The sequence below is a fragment of the Garra rufa genome, chromosome 6 (genome assembly GCF_049309525.1).
Source record: "Garra rufa chromosome 6, GarRuf1.0, whole genome shotgun sequence".
Taxonomy (NCBI): Eukaryota; Metazoa; Chordata; class Actinopteri; order Cypriniformes; family Cyprinidae; genus Garra; species Garra rufa.
In genome coordinates, this window is record NC_133366.1 from 16,871,340 (window position 1) to 16,890,567 (window position 19,228).

The following is a 19,228-nucleotide window of genomic DNA, read 5'->3' on the forward strand; positions in this document are numbered from 1 at the left end:
TTAATAACATCTAGGCGGAACTGGAGGACGGTTGCTTGGCAACATGGTCATTAATTTTGAGCAATCTCATAACACTCAGGCTGAATACAACTGTTTCTGCTGTTTCAACTGTTGCCTCTGATTTGCAATTCTCTGGTCAGATGCCTCGCCTTTAGTCAGCACCGATGAAAGATTTCATTCTGGTGCAGTGATGGAAAAGGTAATTAATTTGTTAATTAATTCAACACGATTTTTGAATCAGATATTCATGATGAAACTTTCACTCTCACTTTCTGTCTTTCTTCTCTTTCAAAGCACTGTATCGGCATGATCTTTTCACATACATAATAATCAAAGTATTAGAACACACAATTTAATCAGAGGCATTAAAAACATAGTTGACTTGTCTTAAAGCAGTGGCTGGTTTGTGAAGCTGTTCGCTTCATATATTGATTTTTCTGCAGTAGATGTGTGAGTGGCCTGGTTCGAAACTGATGTTTGTTGGACATTTGTGAGTTTCAGACAGGACTGATTTAGGACCCTGCTCTAAGTTAAAAGAACTCCATGCTGCAATGTGTCCGAAGAGCTTGATTTCAGATATGTCCATGGCTGTCTTTCTCTCTCTCTCTCTCTCTCTCTCTGTAATTCTTTGCTGAAAGTTAGTCCTTGGCCTCCTAATTGCGCTCCATGGTGCCAAAAAAGGCTGCTTTTATGGATACTATTTGAAATGGTGGCTCTGGTAAAGGTTACGAAGGCTTCAGTACTCAGTACTTACTCTGAGGGTCATCTTCCAAATGAAAGCGGATAGCCTAATTAACAGTCTGCTTTGAATATCAGTTCACGCTTGGCCAAAAACCTTTGCACGTGGATCATTATGTAGCTAAAATAGTCTTCATTCAAACTGATTCTGACCTTTCACCATTGTTAAAAAAGTGACATTCTGCATGTTTATGCAATGTTGTCATGGTTTAGTTTTTTCTTTGATGAGATGATTCATTTCATTATTAGTTCAGTTATGCATATGGTTAGTTTCATACATTACCTTTAGGGTAAGTCTTATTTATTCTAATCATAATTGAATTTTTTTCTAACCTGCATTTTCATTTGAAAAAGCTATCCACTAGCTATTCCAAAAGTTAAATTCTAAGCAATTCTTTAAATTATTTAGAGACAGTGTTCCCAGTAAAATACTTCAAATAGATTGCAAATGGCCTCTTAAACGTCCCTGCATTGCACCATCATCTTGTTCTCGTACAACCACTGTATCATTTTCTAGCAAATTCTTGCAGGCATTTAGCTGTTTCAGTCCTGCTGTCCATATTTAATAGGATACTGTTTGTGTTTGTACCGAGCCATAGCCTGCAGTCCTGCTGCTGAGAGAGAAAGAGAAAGAGAGAGAGATGGGATGTGTGTTGTCATCTACGGTGAGAGTTTCCTCTGCCACTAACATACAGGAGCCAGCTGTGAGCTGTCTGGCAGATCGGACCTAGGGGAGACGGCCGCCACCGCTGCAAAATCTTTAATTACTCGCTAACAAGAGGAACCGTCCTCATTTCAACCCGAGCACATTTCACCAGCTCACTCTGACAGGGGAAAGAGAATCCATTTTTGAGGGCAACAGCCACTGGAACAATCAGACAGGAAGCAAACAGGGGCATTCAGATTATATGGTGCATGACACTCCTAAACTAGTCGCGCGTAGCCAGACTTTTCCCTCACGGCATCAAGTCTAGTCCACACTGCAGCTTATTTTGGCTTTAAAAAAGCGTATTTAAACAGCAAGAGATAGTCTGACCAACAGTGACCTTTTATGTGGCCACTAAGGTCTAGGCTTATCTGAAAGGGATTTTTTTTGTACATAAAACGTTGAAAATGTCTATAGACCTTGTGATGAAGATTGTTGTACTAGATCTTCACTGGTGTTGGAAAGTAACACGTATGGAAATTAACTTCAGTGGCAATTTTCATTTTTACAAAATGGCTGCTGCAAGATATCAAACCACATGTTGTCAATCATGGTATACTCACTAAATCAAGTAGTTTAATCTATTTGTATTATTTTATATTTATTTTTTTACAATTCCCTAACAATAAAGTAACTAAAAAGCTTCATATGAAATCATGAGATAAATAAGAACATTTCTGATAACTAAAAAGAGCCAGTGGACTTATAATGGGCCTTTCTTCATAGATCTTCAGAAAATAGTACGAAGGAAGATCGTCATCAGTGTGATTTTTATTTTAAAATAAAAGATTTTTGTTAAACGTAACACTAGTGACACAACACCAGGGGACCACTACTTTCATTATATATTTTAAAATATGTATTCAGCATTTATATAATATATTTGATAGTTATGAATACATTATTGTATTTTAAATGCTAGAAAATTGTAACCCTAATGTGTTTTTCAAGTGTAATATTTCTGGAAAAAATAGACATTTCTATATAATGACCCAATTCTGCTTGTTTACTTGGTATTAAGTGTCTCAAACTATTTTTTTTTTTCATTGATTTTATTCCACTAACCTGATAGATTTAAGATAAATTCAGTCATTAGTTCTTTCTGAACTAGTGCTTATTGAATATCGACCCTGTACGTTTTCAGGCAGATTGATAAAATAATAAGTAAAGGAATTTTTGTGCCTTTACTTCAGTAAGTTCTGTAAAGCCAGACAATCATTAGAGATTAGTCAGTGTATATATTTTTTTTGTACCGTGTGTGTGATTGTCTTTCATCTTTGCTTCCGTCTCTAAATCAAGCTAACTGCTTGTCATAAACATATTGTACCTCACATCAAGTGTGTCATCAGGAGAGTTCGTATTGTTATTCAGCACCTGTGAATTGATGATTCAGAAAGCGTGACCCTGCACAAATGTGCTCATTTTCCTTCTGAAGTAAAACTGCCAGATGATTAAATGAAAGGTTTGGAGATACAAAAACCGGAACTGAATCATACTAGGAATATAATAGAACACCATCTCAATTATAGACTCTCACATCTGTAGAACTCCAAGCTGGAGTTTGTTTTATGTTCAGCTTCAATTCATTATAGAGTATTGGTAAAAGAAGGAAGATGCAAGTTGTGCAGCATTCAGAGTTGTGTGCAATTTTCAAATTGCTTCAGGCTACGGTGTCCTTTCAGCTTCATCAGATGGAGTTCTCGGCACCCTGCAATGTGGCTTTTATATTGCTATAAAGGTTTAATCCCTGACGTTTTAGGGCCTGCCTGTGGCCAGCTGTTTTTGTGCAAAAATGTAGCACAGAAGATTCCTTCATGTCAGTCTGTCCGCAAAATCTGTTTCTGTGCTCTTTAGTGCTCTGTCTTTTTTATCGTTGGTTGTGTCTACACTCCATTGTTGCTTTATGCAGCTCTTGCTTTATTCCATCCCTGCTGTGTCTACATTTAGAGGCACTTTAAAGGCCTCAAGTTTCAAGAGGTTCTTAAAAACCTTCACCAAACCCCACTCAAGGCAACAGCAACAGCACTTTTAACTTAAGCTTTCTCTCTTGATTTGTTTGTTACTCTTTCATGTTATTCGATTGTGAGCTTGCAGGACACGACTAAAGCCAGATTTCAACCACCTCTCTCCTCTTTTATTGCAGACCGGAAGAAAAGAAAAAGGAGACCCGCTAAATTCAGCTATTGACAAAATGACCAAGAAGACCCGTGATCTTCGCAGACAGGTGAGTCAGTTCTCTGTCGGCTGTCTTCCTAGAAAATAAGAACATAAAAAGACTGACCACTACACGGAAAGAAAGTTACATATTACCTTGTATCATTCAAAATCTGTGTGTGTGTGTATATGTTTTGTTTTTTGTCATGAAACAGTTATATAGAACACAAAAAGGACATAAATAAGGGATGAGAGGATGGTGATTGTAACTGTCAAGCAGCAAAAAGCACATAAAAGTAACATAAAAGTTGTATATACGACTTGTGCACTATATTATGATAGCTTTGTGTGAGGAAGAGACTGACATTTAAGTCATTTTTCACTGGAGCTCTTCTGCTCTGCCATTTAAGTCCCTTTACAATAGCACCGCACTTTAAGAACCTCTGGTTTACTGAATCGTCTTTTCTGAAGGTTGATGCATCAGGTATTAATACTTGCGCAAGGAAACATAAATATGCTTCTTTTGAGTCTGCGGATGGATTAAACCTTCACATAAAAATATACAAACAAAATGCTAAAAAGGTAACTGTAATGCACACCACTGAACTGTTGTATTGTTACTGGGTGTTCAAAAAGATAAGTCTTTTGAGAACAGTTTAACGGCTTAAATAACACAATTTCTGAACAGCTGATTTTTGTGCATAAGAGCATCAAACACCAGTATGTCTCTAGCTCAAGAAGCTGAGGTCCACGCTCTTGACTTCGGCAATCAGCACAGCTTAAAAGCTCTTTTGATGCATTTTCTCTCTCCATCACCATGACAATGGAACAAAGTGTCAGATCGGTCAGCACCGATATGAACTAAAAACAGAGCCTAGAAATAAAGCTGCGAGGCATTAGACATAAGGGCATTCCTATCAGACTGACATTCCCTTCAGGGGAGTTTTTGCTGTAAACTTAATAAAGAATAAACACTGTACTATGCTATTATGTGATACTGTTACCTGACATTTACATCAAGAAGAAAATGAAATATTCTGTCTGCTTCTAAGTTTAAAGAACAAAGCTAGATAAATATTTCACTGGTTAAGAGAAACATTAGGGCAGTTAGGGCAAGATTTTCGATAAATGGCCTCATAAATTTTACTCTGTTCCTCACACAATGTTGTTGTGTAACTTTTAAAGACTTTGTATACTTTTATGACACTTTTATGGTGCCATTTGTCATTCTGAAGTTTGATAGCACCCATTTACAACTTTCATTATATGGAACAGAACAGGTAGGATATTGTTTACCAACAAAAAAAAAAATCATCTTTTGTGTTCCTCAAAAGAAAGAAAGTCAAATTCTAGGTTTGGAATAGCACAAGGTCGAGTAAATGGTGACAGAATTTTCATTTTAGGTGAACTATTCCTTTCATAAACTCACCATATAACACATTCAGGTAAGGAAAAATTGGCCCTACGCTCTGAACATCAAGATGTCAGCTGTCAGAGAGCATACAATCACCATAGTCACCCTCTCATTTGTAAGATTTCTTCACATGCTCTGGAAGATTGTTGTGTTCAGCCATTCAAAACGTGTTTTGTATTTTGGCAAAATAACATTTTTTGCACAATTCTGTTGTAGTAGATCTTTTACCAGGGCCTGATTCTTACAAGACTCTTAAAATTGGCTTAGAATTTTTCCTGTCTGCTCTTATTAATGTTAATACTCACACTAGTGAAAGGTTTAAGACTGTGTGCATTGTTGTGATGCCATCTGCAAATCAGCAATGTCATTGGAATATTTTCAGACCTGGCTCATTTGGAGAGTTTGTTTCAGAACCTAGTGCATTTTGACCCATAGTTTTGTTTGTGTAGACATGTATGAACACAACAATCTTGTTTGGATCCACACCAAAACAATTGCTCCAAGATCGTCTGAACAAGCTGGTCTCTGCCTAATTGAAAATACACTCTGGAGCGGTTCGGTTATGGTGATAAAATAATCGACCCAACAGACGAATGAACCAATCTGTTCGTAATTGCTCTTTTCTGAAACAGGTGCATTATGAGAATGATGCTATGAGCAGAATCCTGAAATATAAACAGGTGCACTCTTACCAGTGAGTGGTTGTACTCATATGAGACTTGCACAATCATTTTGGTATGCTTTGAAATGTTGCATTGCAAAAGTGAACCAAACCAAGAAGAAAATGCAAGACTGTAACAATGTACGTCCCTGATTCGGAACAAAGCAAACAATCTACAGGTCTGAAAATGCACTTAGGGTGTGTTCACACTTGGTATGGTCATGTTTGGTTTGATTAAAACAAACTCTGGTGTGATTGCTCTATTAGTGTGGTTCATTTGAGTAAGAGTAAACGCTGCCATCCGAACCCTGGTGCACACCAAACAAGCGGAACGAGACTGCTAAGAAGACGCTTAGTCCAGCAGACGGCATTAAAAGTATTGGACTTAAAGCGGCGCTGAGCAGACCGCTTTAAATCGAACGTACCTTGTCCTTTTGTTTGTTTGTTTTGGTAAGTTCTCTCACAAAATATAAGTCATTCAACTGGACCAATCAAGCTGTGAATGTATCACTATGCCTTTAGGTTTGGTATCTTTAAGTTCGCTGTCAAAAATGCCAGTGTAAACGTTAAGCAGATCCTTTTTGGTCCAGACCAAATGAACCAAACAAACCAAACTACAAGTGTGAACACAACCTTAGTCACATGGCTAAAAAAATCCCACACTTTTGGGTGGTCCTGAGCCAGAATATTATTGTTAACAGATAGCCTTCTCCAGGTATTGTAGACCTCCTTGGCTTGCCCCCACTGAGAGAAGACCCTCTTCACCCCACATCACAGTAAATCCACAGAGAGAGCAACTAACGTGGAATGGATGTTCGTTTTGAGCGGCCTGCTTTAATTACACTCTTGGAGTTCAGGAGTGTGTTAGTGGGTGTATAAATCAGCCGGCACAGAGGTTAAGAAGCGGTACATACACGCACACACATAGCTGGAGCACATGAACATTCACCGTTTACCCTCCACCCGGTTTGTACAATTTTTTATAATTGGAAAACATCTTTTAAAATCTTCCCACTCCCACCCCCTTCACCAAGACTGTAAATTTGACGGCCACATTTTCAGACTCAGCAGTCGTACATCACCTCCCTCGTTTCTGCTAGCTCCTCTCTGCTCCTTCCCCCCTCGCCGAACCCCACGACCGCCACATTCCCGCATCCTCTGTCACCCGCTTCGCTGGACCAATATTTGGAAAGCTGTAAACTTTCCCTGACACATGTATTGTGGTTACGTGTCGGATGAGGAAACCGGCTGTTTACAGATTTGCCAGGCCAAGCATTTTTAATCCTCTTAAGACATTTATTTCATTATCTATCATGGTCTGAGGCGGGGCAAGATGTTTCCCTCACGGATACATGGAGATTTTATGGTACAGTAAAGTGGTTTAAAGGAAATGAAAAGTGTTTGATAGCCCTGATTTACCCCAGCTTACTCCGCTCCGGAGTCATCTCCTGGCAATTCCGGCTGATCACTTCCTGTTTCCACTGCTGGTGAGCTCCATATGCTCTTGCATCTGATAAACCACCTCTCACCTTAACAACATGTCGCTAGAATCTCATCACAAAACAAATTACTTTTTAATCACTTTAATGGGATTTAAGATCCTGGAAGAAACTTGCCAAGGGATCAAGGAGGATTCTAGGCGAGTTGCGGACCAAGCTGTTGATGCCTTCGATGTGAAATCCATGCACATATGTTGGATGTTCTCATTACGTATTTTAATTTCAGGCAGTGATCTATGAGCAACACTCACCTGCTGTGATTGTGATGTTGTTTACCGACCTCACAGAACATCCGCCACAGGCTTTATAACGGCAAAACACCCCAATTCAATCAAAATGAATTACAAACTGTTATTAGGTTTTTATTAGTTGATTGCGGGAAGATGATGCATTGAGCCATTGAGGCACAAGCACAGGGGTTTCCTGGGGTTAACTGATGCACAGCTCGCCCATGTAGAACGCAAAACAACCTGGATGGCACGCTGGGGAACATGTGATATTTGCGTACATTTGCATGTATGGATCTGGGTAGATGTATGAGCTGGTTATGACATGGTTTGTGTGTGTGTGTGTGTGTGTACACGAGTAAATGCATTTCCTTCTCATGGCTCAGTCACTGAAGATATGAAATGCGAACCTCTGTGATCCGCTCAGGGCTTTTCAGGCCCCTCAGTCAAATGAATGGAGGCATCGCCATCTCATCAAATCAGTCTCACCGGGGGAACATCCGAGTGTCTGTGGCAGCCGACTTTGAGTTATTACTGTCTACCTGGCAAGAGAATATACCACCCCGACCAGTGCAAATCAAGCAATAATGGCGAGCCCTGTTCACGAGAGCAGACGCTGCAGAGAAGCGCTGGTTGATTTTCCCATTGCCCTTGCTGCTTAGTCTGTTTTGTAATACATTTTTACAGTTTAGGTTCAGTATGTATTTATGTTTTTTTTTGTTTTGTTTTTTTTTGTAGATAGATAAATAGATAGATTTACTCACCCTCAAGCCATCCTAGGTGTATATGACTTTATTCTTTCAGCAAATACAATCGGATTATATAAAAAATTTCATGGTTCTTCTGGGATTTATAATGGCAGTATGATGGTCAAAAGGAGATCATCGCAAAGGGCTGCTGACGTGCAAGATCTCGATCACAGCATTATTTGAACTTCGACTTATCAAATCCAGAACAACAACTGTCTACAAACCCAGTTTAAAAGAAAACGATGGTGTTTTACTCTGGAGGGGAGAAAAGATGGTGGACAACCGGACAACAAGAAGTGTATTGGCCTTCCAGCTGATGTCATACCGCCTTGCTGTACGGAGGTGTTCTGATCAATCATCTCCACCTACTAATCTGGCTCGTTTGGCAATCTAAGATCATTCCATCAACCTGGAAAAAGGCTATGACTGTTCCTGTCTTCAAGAAGGGTAGGCAAGGTGTTTATGAAGATAATCCAAACCCACAGCAGCAGTGTTACTAAGTGGTGCTTGCGGAAGAAGGCCAATATCATGATTGAGACCAAAATGCGCCTTCTCCAGACCCTAGTCATTCTGATCCTATTCAGAGATCCTATGGATCAGAGACTTGGACCCTTCTGAAGATGGAAATCAACAAACTGGAGGTCTTTCAAATGCAATGCCTCAGGCAAATCTTGGGCATATCTCGGCTCGACCGGCTCCAGAACGAAACTGTACATCGACAATGCAGCAACCAATCCACAATCGAGGAGGTGATACAGAAAAGACACTTGCAGTGGTTTAGGAATGTGTGTCAAATAGACATTGCTCGACTGCCATACAAACTACTCTGGAGCCAACGACCACCAACGTGGAAAGTGCACAAAATATATCCATATTTACTACTTTAGAAACCGTAATCTCTAGCATCTGCTAGCTGTCATACAGATGTTCAGGAAAGAGTGGCGTTTCAGCAGATGATGTAAGACGTAGGCAAACAAGGTGATGAACATGGAAACACAGAGAAGAGAACAAAACAAAAGACTTGTCATGCAATTGAAATACAAAACACAAAACAAGGATTTGTAAAGAAAAATGTTGGAGGATTTTAATATAATCCAAGAGGACACTTGTTTTCCTTTGCTGTAAGCAAAACCTTGTTCTCACGAGACTAGCATATTCTCACTGTAGCTTACACTATGTCTCCCATCAATGCATGTATGATAGTTAGCGAAAGCTAGAGATTACGGATTGTAGAGATGTAAATATGGATATTTTTATACAAATGCGTAACTTGGCTTCAGAAGGTATTTATTAACCCCCCAGAACTGTGTGGAACACTTTTTATGATGGATGGATGCACTTTATTGGACTTCTAAATCTTGACCACTACCAACTATCCACTTTATAAATCTTGGAAGAGCCAAGACATTTTTTAATATAACTCTGACTGTATTTGTCTGAAAGAAGAAAGTCATATACACCTAGAATGGATTAAGGGAAAGTAAATCATGGGGTAATCTTCATTTTTGGGTGAACTATTGATTTTACTAATGGGAAAGTTTTAGACAGACAAAGAAACATATATATGCATGTATTATTTCCTCTTGAGTTGCTTAAGTAATTAGCATATGGTTTGACTACTGATGTGTGATTGCCTGTGTAAGTAACTAATTAGCAAATAATTCATTTGTTTTGTATGAGGTGATATGTTGGTAGCATGACCTGCAAATATTTGTGTATTAAATTAATTAATTTTCACACAGAGGTACAAAAAAAAAAAAGAAAAAAGCTTCACAGTAAAAACATTCACAGTGTACAGATATGGTAATTGTGGTAACATCTTTCTTTATTCTAATTTGAGTGTTTTGAGAAAGAGAAACCAAGACAGAGTACTGTCCACCATGCTGCTTTGCATAAATGCATAAGCAGGTCTTTATGCTACGCAGGCATGTGTAGAATAACTATGCAACTTCAGCCCTGCAGTGAGAGCTCTGACTAATGCATTAGCATCGCTATCAGATCCATCAATAGTGCCGCAGAACAGATTAGACTAGTTCATATATACAGTAGAGATTAACCTCAAAAGAGTCTTCCATTGCCTTTAGCCTCCTGAGCACTTGTGTCTCCTTCCGCATTGCGCAGAGGACAACTTATGATTCCCACACTCTCTTAGTTGTCTTTTCTTTTTCTTTTTTTTATAAATAGATGGCATATTGGCTCTGGGCTTGTAATCAGAAAGTTACTAGTTTGAACACTGCAACAGGCGATCCATGAACTATCACCATTGTGCCCTTTAGCAAGACACTTAGGTTGCTCCAAGGGGACTGTCTCTGTAATGAGTGTACTTCAAGCACTTTGGATAAAAGCATGTGTTTGCCTACTGTGGTGGTACCATGGTTCTGTGATGGTACCCATTTAGCAGACGCTTTTATACAAAGTGACTTAGAGCAAACTTATTACAGGGACAGTCTCCCTGGAGCTAGCTAGTGTTTGGAGCCTTGCTCAAGGGTAGACGGGTGAACTTATGGCTCATTCCCCGAGGAGCTTAAACCTCCAAACGTGCACTTTCTGCAGTGGAAGGAGTTTTAGAGTGGGGAGCGATGCAGAAAATGGATGAGTAGTGACGTCACTACAGAGATGGCAGAGATTATGAATATTAATTATTCTGTGCTGATGTTGAAAGACAGACTTTATAAATGTAATAGTGCCATTACTTATTAAAATTCATGTGTCAAACTGTTGCCTTAAGAAAGGATTCTCACTCAATAGTTCAGAGGCTAATAAAACATACCTGTTTGAAATTATATAAAGTACTAAACTATAGCAAATTATAGTCTGAATGAAGTCAACAGAATTTGGATATTTAATATTAGCCACTGGCAATAAGTGCTGTAAGTGATGGGGATTCTGGCACCCCCGCATAGGTGAAGCGTAAACAAACTGCAGGATAAGGATCACATACTAGCACTAATGTGATCATTTATTTATTTATTTATTTACTTATTTATTTTTTACCTCTACCTGCATTACTTCCAATTTAAATACAAATTATAAACAATGGTCACTTAATGTTATATTTAATAAATAAATTGAAAAGAAAAGAAAAAAAACTTAATGCTTCAACTGGTTAAACCCCTGGGGCTTGTTGGGCAGTCTGTAATGAAGTCTTCTTGCCAAGTCCAAGGGATATGGTGATTTTATTTTATTGTTTTACTGTTGTTATTATTCTGTGCAGACTAGTTTCAAGGTTAAATTTAGAGTGTGGTTGCATATTAATTTAAAAGTTATTTTTAAAATAAATGTTTTTTACACTTGGTTAAACACATATCAGTGCGACAAATTTAATATAGATAGATAGCATGACTAATTATTTGAAATCATGAAACGTACACAATTTAACAGCAATTTATTAAAAGTTGAACAAAATTAAATTTTTAAGGCCCTATAAAATACTTTTTAATACTCTCTCTCTCTCTCTCTCAAATTTAGTTTTATTTTTACCAAATTCTGTGTTTTGCAATAATTTTCTAGATTTCATTGTAATGGTTTCATTAAAATGTTATAATCAAAAACATCTCTAATTAATTGATTGTGACCTTAGACCACAAAACCAGTCATAAGTAGCATGGGTATATTTGTATCAATAGCCAACAATACATTGTATGGGTCAAAATGATCAATTTTTCAAATCATTAGGATATTAAATAAAGATCTTGTTCCGAAATATTAATTATTCTACCGTAAGTATATTAAAACTCAATTTCTGATTAGTAATATGCATTGCTAAGAACTTCATTTGGACAACTTTAAAGGCAATTTTCTCAATATTTGATTTTTTTTTTTTTTTACCCTCAGATTCCAGATTTTAAAATAATCTCAGCCAAATATTGTTCTATCCTAACAAATCATACATCAATGAAAAGATGTATAAATCTCATTTAAAAAAAAGACCCTTATGAATGGTTTTATTATTTTATTTCTTTCTCTTCTTTTTCAGAAATACTGTTACATTTAGTCATATTTCTGTCACAGTTTCAAGTTAAACCAAACTTTTATTTTGACGGATTGCCATGTTGACCATTAGGTTTCTGTTTGTATATGATATGATAGTTAAAATAAAATGCTTATTTTGATTTATTCATCCAAAATTTGGCAAATTTCATGACATTCAGCATTATGCAGTAAATTCCATTTTTCTGACTGGATTCCGCGATTCCATCCAGTACTTCAGAAGAATATCCATGTGCCAAATCTAACAGAAACATGCTGTATGACTACACACGAAGTGCTCACATCACAGTTTAACTACTTTATTGGTTCTATGCTATTTTTTTACATGACCAGAAAGAAAGAAATCGTATCACGTCAGTCTTTGGTTATCCACAGTCACAGGTTGTTCTCTAAGCTAGTGGACCTCCTAGTGGAGTAATTCAGCAGTCATGGGGCCAGTCACGGAACTAAACCCAGCATTTGTCAGACCTCTCCCCCAGAGGCACACCTCTTAGATGTCACCGAGTGCTTGAGCTCCCATAATGCTCTGCCACTGATCACTACAGAGAGAGAGAGAAATGGAGAATAAAAATAATAACAAGAATACCAGCATAAGCAGAACACAAAGAGAGAAAACATCTGAGGTTCAGCCTTTCAGCTGTTTAGAAACTGGATGAATAATACCGGAGGTGTGGGAACGTACTCCACTGAACTAATACTCTTAAATATCCGTTCTTACGCAATTAGCAGTCCCCACACACACATCCCTTTACACCACTTTGAGCTATGTGTCATCTGTCATCCTATTCCTAATAAATGTGTCTGTCAAGTCCTCCCTCCCAGCTCTCTGTTGACGGATAGCTTACTCCAGGATGCTCCTCTAGTGAACAACACTTCTCTGAACATATGCTTAAGCAAGCTCTCTCTCTCTCTCCCTTACAATTGCTCTCAATGGGGATCCATTTTGTGAATCGCAAATTGAAGCAATTTTGAGTTTGCTCATACTATAAAAAGATGACGAAATATTTTGTTATTCCGGAAATAAACAACACTTTTGTATTTGTATTATTTACTGTGTGAATATGTGTAATTATTGCTATTGGCATATGGCTTGTTTTTGTGACCTTATGAAAGTGTTGGCATCTGACTGCTGTTCTGACAGCGTCTTGTTACCGCAGCCGCTTTGACTTCTTTGGAAGTGTTTAGCTGACAGCTACTCTTAATCTACATCTAAGAAATTCTCCCAGAGACAGACACACAGAGAAAGGCTCATAAATCTTGCCTGCTCTCAAACTAAAACCGCTTTTTCAAAGTAGAGCTCAGTTTTAACACTTCTAAATCAGTTGTACATTTCCCACATTTATGAAATTCTCAAGCAGAAATTGTTTCAACTTTAAACAATTGCTCTGAGTGATGTCTGCAGTCTGGAGAGTTCGGGTTCCCTCAGCGCTGTGAACTGCTAGGCTACTACTGTACAGAATATGGCAGCCATTTCTTAAAACTTAAAGGGGATTTCTTGTGCACAGCGTGTACTGTATGCATGTTTTGACATTTTTACATGTCATTCTGTGCAATTCCCAGGAATCTACATAAGTATCTTAACACTGACATGTGTATATGATAAGCTCAGTGTTTTTTTTTTTCTTTTGTGCGGCGTACAATTTCAGCATATACGGGTGCAGTGATATGCAACATTTTTACAAAGCCATTGGCTTTGAACCTTTGTGCTGTATTCAGAAGCAGTTCCAGTGAAATGTTTAAAAAGTCCCCATGAAATAAAAAAATAAAATGTTCTGGCTTTCAGTATGAATATGTTTGCCTTAAGGATATCTATAAGCTAGTGTGCTCCAAAAAGATGACAAAATTTGCATTTAGGAGATATAAGTATTCAAAAGTTACAGTCTCTAACATCCACCAATATGGATTAATGACTTTGTCTCATCAAGATTTCTGTCCAATCAAATGCTCTCTAGAATCCAATGTGTCACTTGTTCACAGAATTAGTATTTTCTGTACAGTGAATGGCACGTAGTGCACTATATAGGGGATAGATAACAGTTCAGACAGTGTAAATATGCTTTCCGTTGGGGCGAATGAAGTCTGATTTCACACATTCTGCAAATACAAAGACATGATAGCATGGAGTGGATCATATGCGTAAATCAGCGCAGACCACAAAACTTATCAAAACTATTTGAATTCTACGCAGAATGCTGTATTTTATAGCATTATGGGTGAGAATGTTGCCATCATACACTATCAGTTGTGGCTTTAACAAGCTGATATAAGCAAAACGCTATTGGCTATTTTAAAAAGGGGGGCTGGACTGCTTGATATGTCCCGCCCTGTTTTCCTGTTTTAGCTGAAATGATGTCAACACATAGAATAACACTGCGTGTTTCAAAGCACTTCAGTGGACTTGTCAATAGCTATTTATGAAATCCCACAACATCAGTTACACTACCTTCCTAAAGTTTGGGGACAGGAAGATTCTTTTAATGTTTTTAAAATAAGTTCTCACATAGGATTTATTTATTTATTAAAAAATACAGAGAAAAGTAATATTGTGAAATAGTATTACTGTTTGAAGTTCAAAAGAACAGTGTTTATTTGGAAACTGAAAGGTTTTGTAACATTATAAATGTCTTTATTGCCGATTTTGATCCGTTTAATGCTTCCTACTACTAAATGAAAATATCTGATTTACATTTATGCACTTGGAAAATGCTTTTATCCAAAGCAATTTGCATTGCATTCAAGGTATTAATTTCATCAGTTAATGCAATACCTGGGAATCAAACCCATGACCTTGGCGTTGATTGCGTCATTTTTATTTAGTTTTTGTTTATGCTACAGGAGTGCTCTTGAATTTCTCACTTATTCCGAATTTTTTAATGGTATTTCTAGCTCAGTTGGAATGAAAAGCTATCATGTAAACACTTCAGTTGGGAAAAAAGATCAGATTGTGAATAGCTGCTATGTATTATTTTTTTTCAACTGCTTTTGCAATTATGTTCATGCATACGTTGTAGGATAACTCTTTTCAGGCACTGGTGGATAGAGATGGAGAATGGAAAATTGAGTGTTGCATTTTAAGCATGGTCTTTAATAACATGCACATAACACCATGCGAATCAGCTTGCATACTGTTTTATGATACATAGATTGCAAATCCATTGAAAAAAAAAAAAACATTAAATTTTGAATATAGCCTTTCATGGAGTGTGTAATGTAGCTGTATGTGAATGTAAACTATCCGCAAAATTGTAAAGCAGAAAGTGTACAATAGTAGGCTTGTGGAAAGGAGAGGTTTAGAAAAACTGAATCTTTGAACAGCTTTGAACAAATCTTTGGGGAATCGCTGGAAAAAGAAGTGAAGTGATATTAAATGCATATTTTGATAAAACAAAAGCGTTGTTTGAGCTTGCATGCATACTATTGTAGAATGGCATATATAGGGACACTTTAATATACAGAGTCAGTTACTTGAACATATTTTTTTTTATGTTGGAAGGACAATGAAACATTTAACTGAACATTAGCTACAGCTGAAGTTAACTTCATTTTTGTATTTTTGGTTACTGTTTTTTTTTTTTTTTGCCTCACACAATAACTGTCAGACCCCCCACAGAACTACCGCAGACCCCCTGTTGAAGACCCCTGGGGGGAATGTTTACACAAGGGAATATTAAGGAATCTTTTGTGAAGAAATACTTAAACAAAAAGCACATTGCAGAATTTAAGATCCAGTACAGCAGTCGGATTCGTACTGACACAAATGTAGTCAATGTCACAGAAAGCGAGAGCCCCAGAGAGGCGCCACTCCCCGTTTTTCCTTATAAAAAAAAAGCCCTGCATTGCAGCGCAGTCGAGGCTGAAGTCAGTGGGCAATACATTAATGCAGGCAGTGGGACTCAGTCTGGAAGTACAGAGCTCCTACTCGCTGATAAAGTCCTCAGTAGGCCCTCACGATCAGGGATCAGGGTACAGTGGTACCTCAGTCTGTCATAGTGGAGTATGATAACAGGAGCAGTTGATAAACCCGTGTGCACACCGACTCTTCTGCTGCACTCATCAACAGTCTAGAAACACCTTCCCACAGCCTGTCTTTTCTGCTTTCTTATTTCTATTTCAAGAAATTGTCAATTGTCACACTGCCACAGCGTCCGCTCATAGATGTGTGCATTGACTCGAGTGTTATGTGATTCTCTATGAGAGATGGAACCTATCTGTTGTGTGAGTGCTGTTATGTGGAATGTGTTATGTAAGGGACAGCTTTTTAGTCAGTACTCCCATTAGAGTTACCCTTCTTATAATACATTGTAACTTGTATTGCGTATATAATTTCAATGAGCTATAGAAATTTAAAACCTTCGGGTGATGTCAAGCATCGATTTTTGTTTTGGATAAAGTGTTGTGCTTTGTTTCATGGCTGAATCATGTCTATACTTGCTCTACAGTCTGTTGAAGTTTAGTGGTGATAATATGTTTAATTTCATGTACATTTAAAGGAGAAGTTCACTTCCAGAATGCTCAAGTCTTTCTTTCTTCAGTTGCAAAGAAATTAGGTTTTTTTTGAGGAACACATTCCAGGAATTTTCTTCATATAATGGACTTCAGTGGTGGCAAACTGGTTGAAGATCCAAATTGCAGTTTCAGTGCAGCTTCAAAGGGCTCTACACGATCTTATAAGAGGAATAAGTGTCTTATCTAGTGAAACAATTGGTCATTTTCTTAAAAAAAAAATAAAAATAAATGTATATACTTTACAACCACAAATGTTCGATATGCATGCATATCTTCACTCTTTGTGTAATCACATTGGAAAAGTCATGTGTGGTTAGTTCTTTGTCTATATACTTTCAGTTCAAAAGGTAGGGTAGTGTGAAAAACTCCATCTTGTTTTCTCCTCCAACTTCAAAATCGTTCAACTTTTTTATTTTACCTTTTTTTTGTAAAGGCTGTTTGACTTTCTTTGCACATTTGCTTTGTAAACACTTGATTATGCTATGCGTGAGGTCGAGCTAGTGCAAGACAAGCATTTATGGTTAAAAAGTATATACATTTGTATTATTCTTAGAAAATGGCCAATCGTTTTGCTAGTAAAGACCCTTATTCCTCATTTGGGATCATGTAGTGCCCATTATATGGAGAAAGTCCACTCTATGGAGACAAATCCTGGAATGTTTTCCTCAAGAACCTTGATTTCACATGGGGATTAATAAATTATCAGGAAATTAAAAAATAATTAAACATAAAAGACATTAGGTTGCTAAATTCATTATATCTTTTATATAATTATTCATCGAAGTGGCTTTCTGAGACAGCACACAGGGATGTACCTTTCAGTTTAGCCAGGAGCAAAAACATTCGAATCAATGCTAAAGCTTTAACCTAAATGCCATCTCTCCAGAGCAAGAAAATCATTTCTTTGGCTTCCTCTTCTCGGCCCTAAGACCTCTGCGGTGATCATTGAAGGGGAGGGAGCTTTGCTATCAGACTCATTTACAGACATGACAGGAAGATCAAACAGCACATCTCCACTCACTCTGTTTCTTTCCCTCCGCCCCCTTTCCTCTCCAGATGTCATTGTTAATACTAAATCCGTGCTGTTACTTCATTCTGATTTGTATTGGCTGCCTTTTCTGCTAACCAGGTACAGAAGCATGTCTATCCTGTGATTGCCCTTGACATTTTAATAAGAAACATCGAGCCCTTGACCCAAAGATTCTGTCGCTGTCTGCAGAGAATCTAAATTTTAAGACTGACAGTCAAAGTTGTTTTCGTAAATGTTAAAATCAAAATGTTTTGGTCTCTCAGTTGTAAAAGCAGAAATAATATCCATTACCAAGTTTTTCAGAAGTGAATTCTTTTAAAAAATGAAATTGGTGGAGAATGTGGGAGTAAATCAACAGCGTAATGAACTGCTCTTGTTTTCTCAGATTAAGAAATAAAACATCTGTCAGCTTTGTTCTGAGACTTAAACTGAGTAAATTACACTGCCGATTTGACTTTCGTTCTCGGTGGCATTTGTTTTTTATGTTGTAGCAGGTGGTTAATCCTTAAAAATACACTGTCCTGTTTGTAAGTGAAATTAGCAAACACAGGCTAATCTCGTCTCTTAAGATCCCCCCCAATTTGCAACATTAAAAGATTTGTCTTTTTGGCTCGGCAAAGTGGATGCTTTCTTCCTTATTTTGTCTTTGTTTCTGTCTGAATTTGACTTGATTGAGTTTGCTATGCTGATTTTTTTTAACTGGCGCTTCAGTGCCACATGGATGAAGAGAACAAAGGATTAGGGAGAAATTGGGAAAAAAGGCAGAAAGACAGAAAGGGGAAGATGACAGGTAGGATCACAAGATTTCCATTTTTTCAGTCCCTCAGAGCAATTTAAAGCAAAGCACTTCCTCTCCTCAGTGTTTCCAATTTTTGGCTTGCTGTTTTTGTAGTCTGCGAGGAGTCGGCGGAGCACTCCATTCGTCAAGCTTTTTTTCCAATTTAGTCCTGAGATTACATGACTATAACTTCAATTCCCTCTTTGAAAAAGACATTAGACATGAGGGGCCTCACTGTGGGCTGTGCTTGTTGTCTTGCCAATGCTATTGGAACATTTAACAAGCTTTTAACAACGAGGGAATACCATGTTTGATTTAACATGTTGCCACATTTGCAACATGCAGTATATTAAATAAAGGTTTAAAGGTCCGCAACCTGAAAATTAGATTTTCCCAGTAAACAGAAATTAATCTCACTGGCATAATGATGATAAGATGCAAACGGAACTGACCCTAAAATGTCATGGTCGATGTCGAAGGAAAATAATTATGGCTTAAATAATCTTAATAAAAAAGCAGAGACAGATCACTTGCTCTCAAGCTCCGTGAGAACTGAAAAATTAATTTTGAGAAGGGGTGGGGGAGATGAAATGCCGTCAGACTAAGTCCCAGTTTAAGATTATTAATATATTCAAATACTAGTACGCCACTGTCCTTTTTTTATGTGGCTCATTTTTTATGCACAACATGACTCGACTCGTGTACACTCTAGTAGGTTTTTTTTTCTCAGTATAAGCAGAAAAATGATACATTTTGGTCACTATTTTTCTATTTCA

At 37.6% G+C, this 19,228-nt stretch overlaps 1 protein-coding gene across 1 annotated transcript in view; it reads left to right on the forward strand.

The window, feature by feature from the left end:
- The window catches only part of ctnna2 (catenin (cadherin-associated protein), alpha 2), a 509,795-nt gene that overhangs the window by 398,560 nt on the left and 92,007 nt on the right, over positions 1 to 19,228 (forward strand). Inside the window, exon 8 of the mRNA XM_073841829.1 lies at positions 3,588 to 3,668. Coding sequence (XP_073697930.1) covers positions 3,588 to 3,668 — 81 coding nt within the window. The remainder of the gene's footprint in view (positions 1 to 3,587; positions 3,669 to 19,228) is intronic.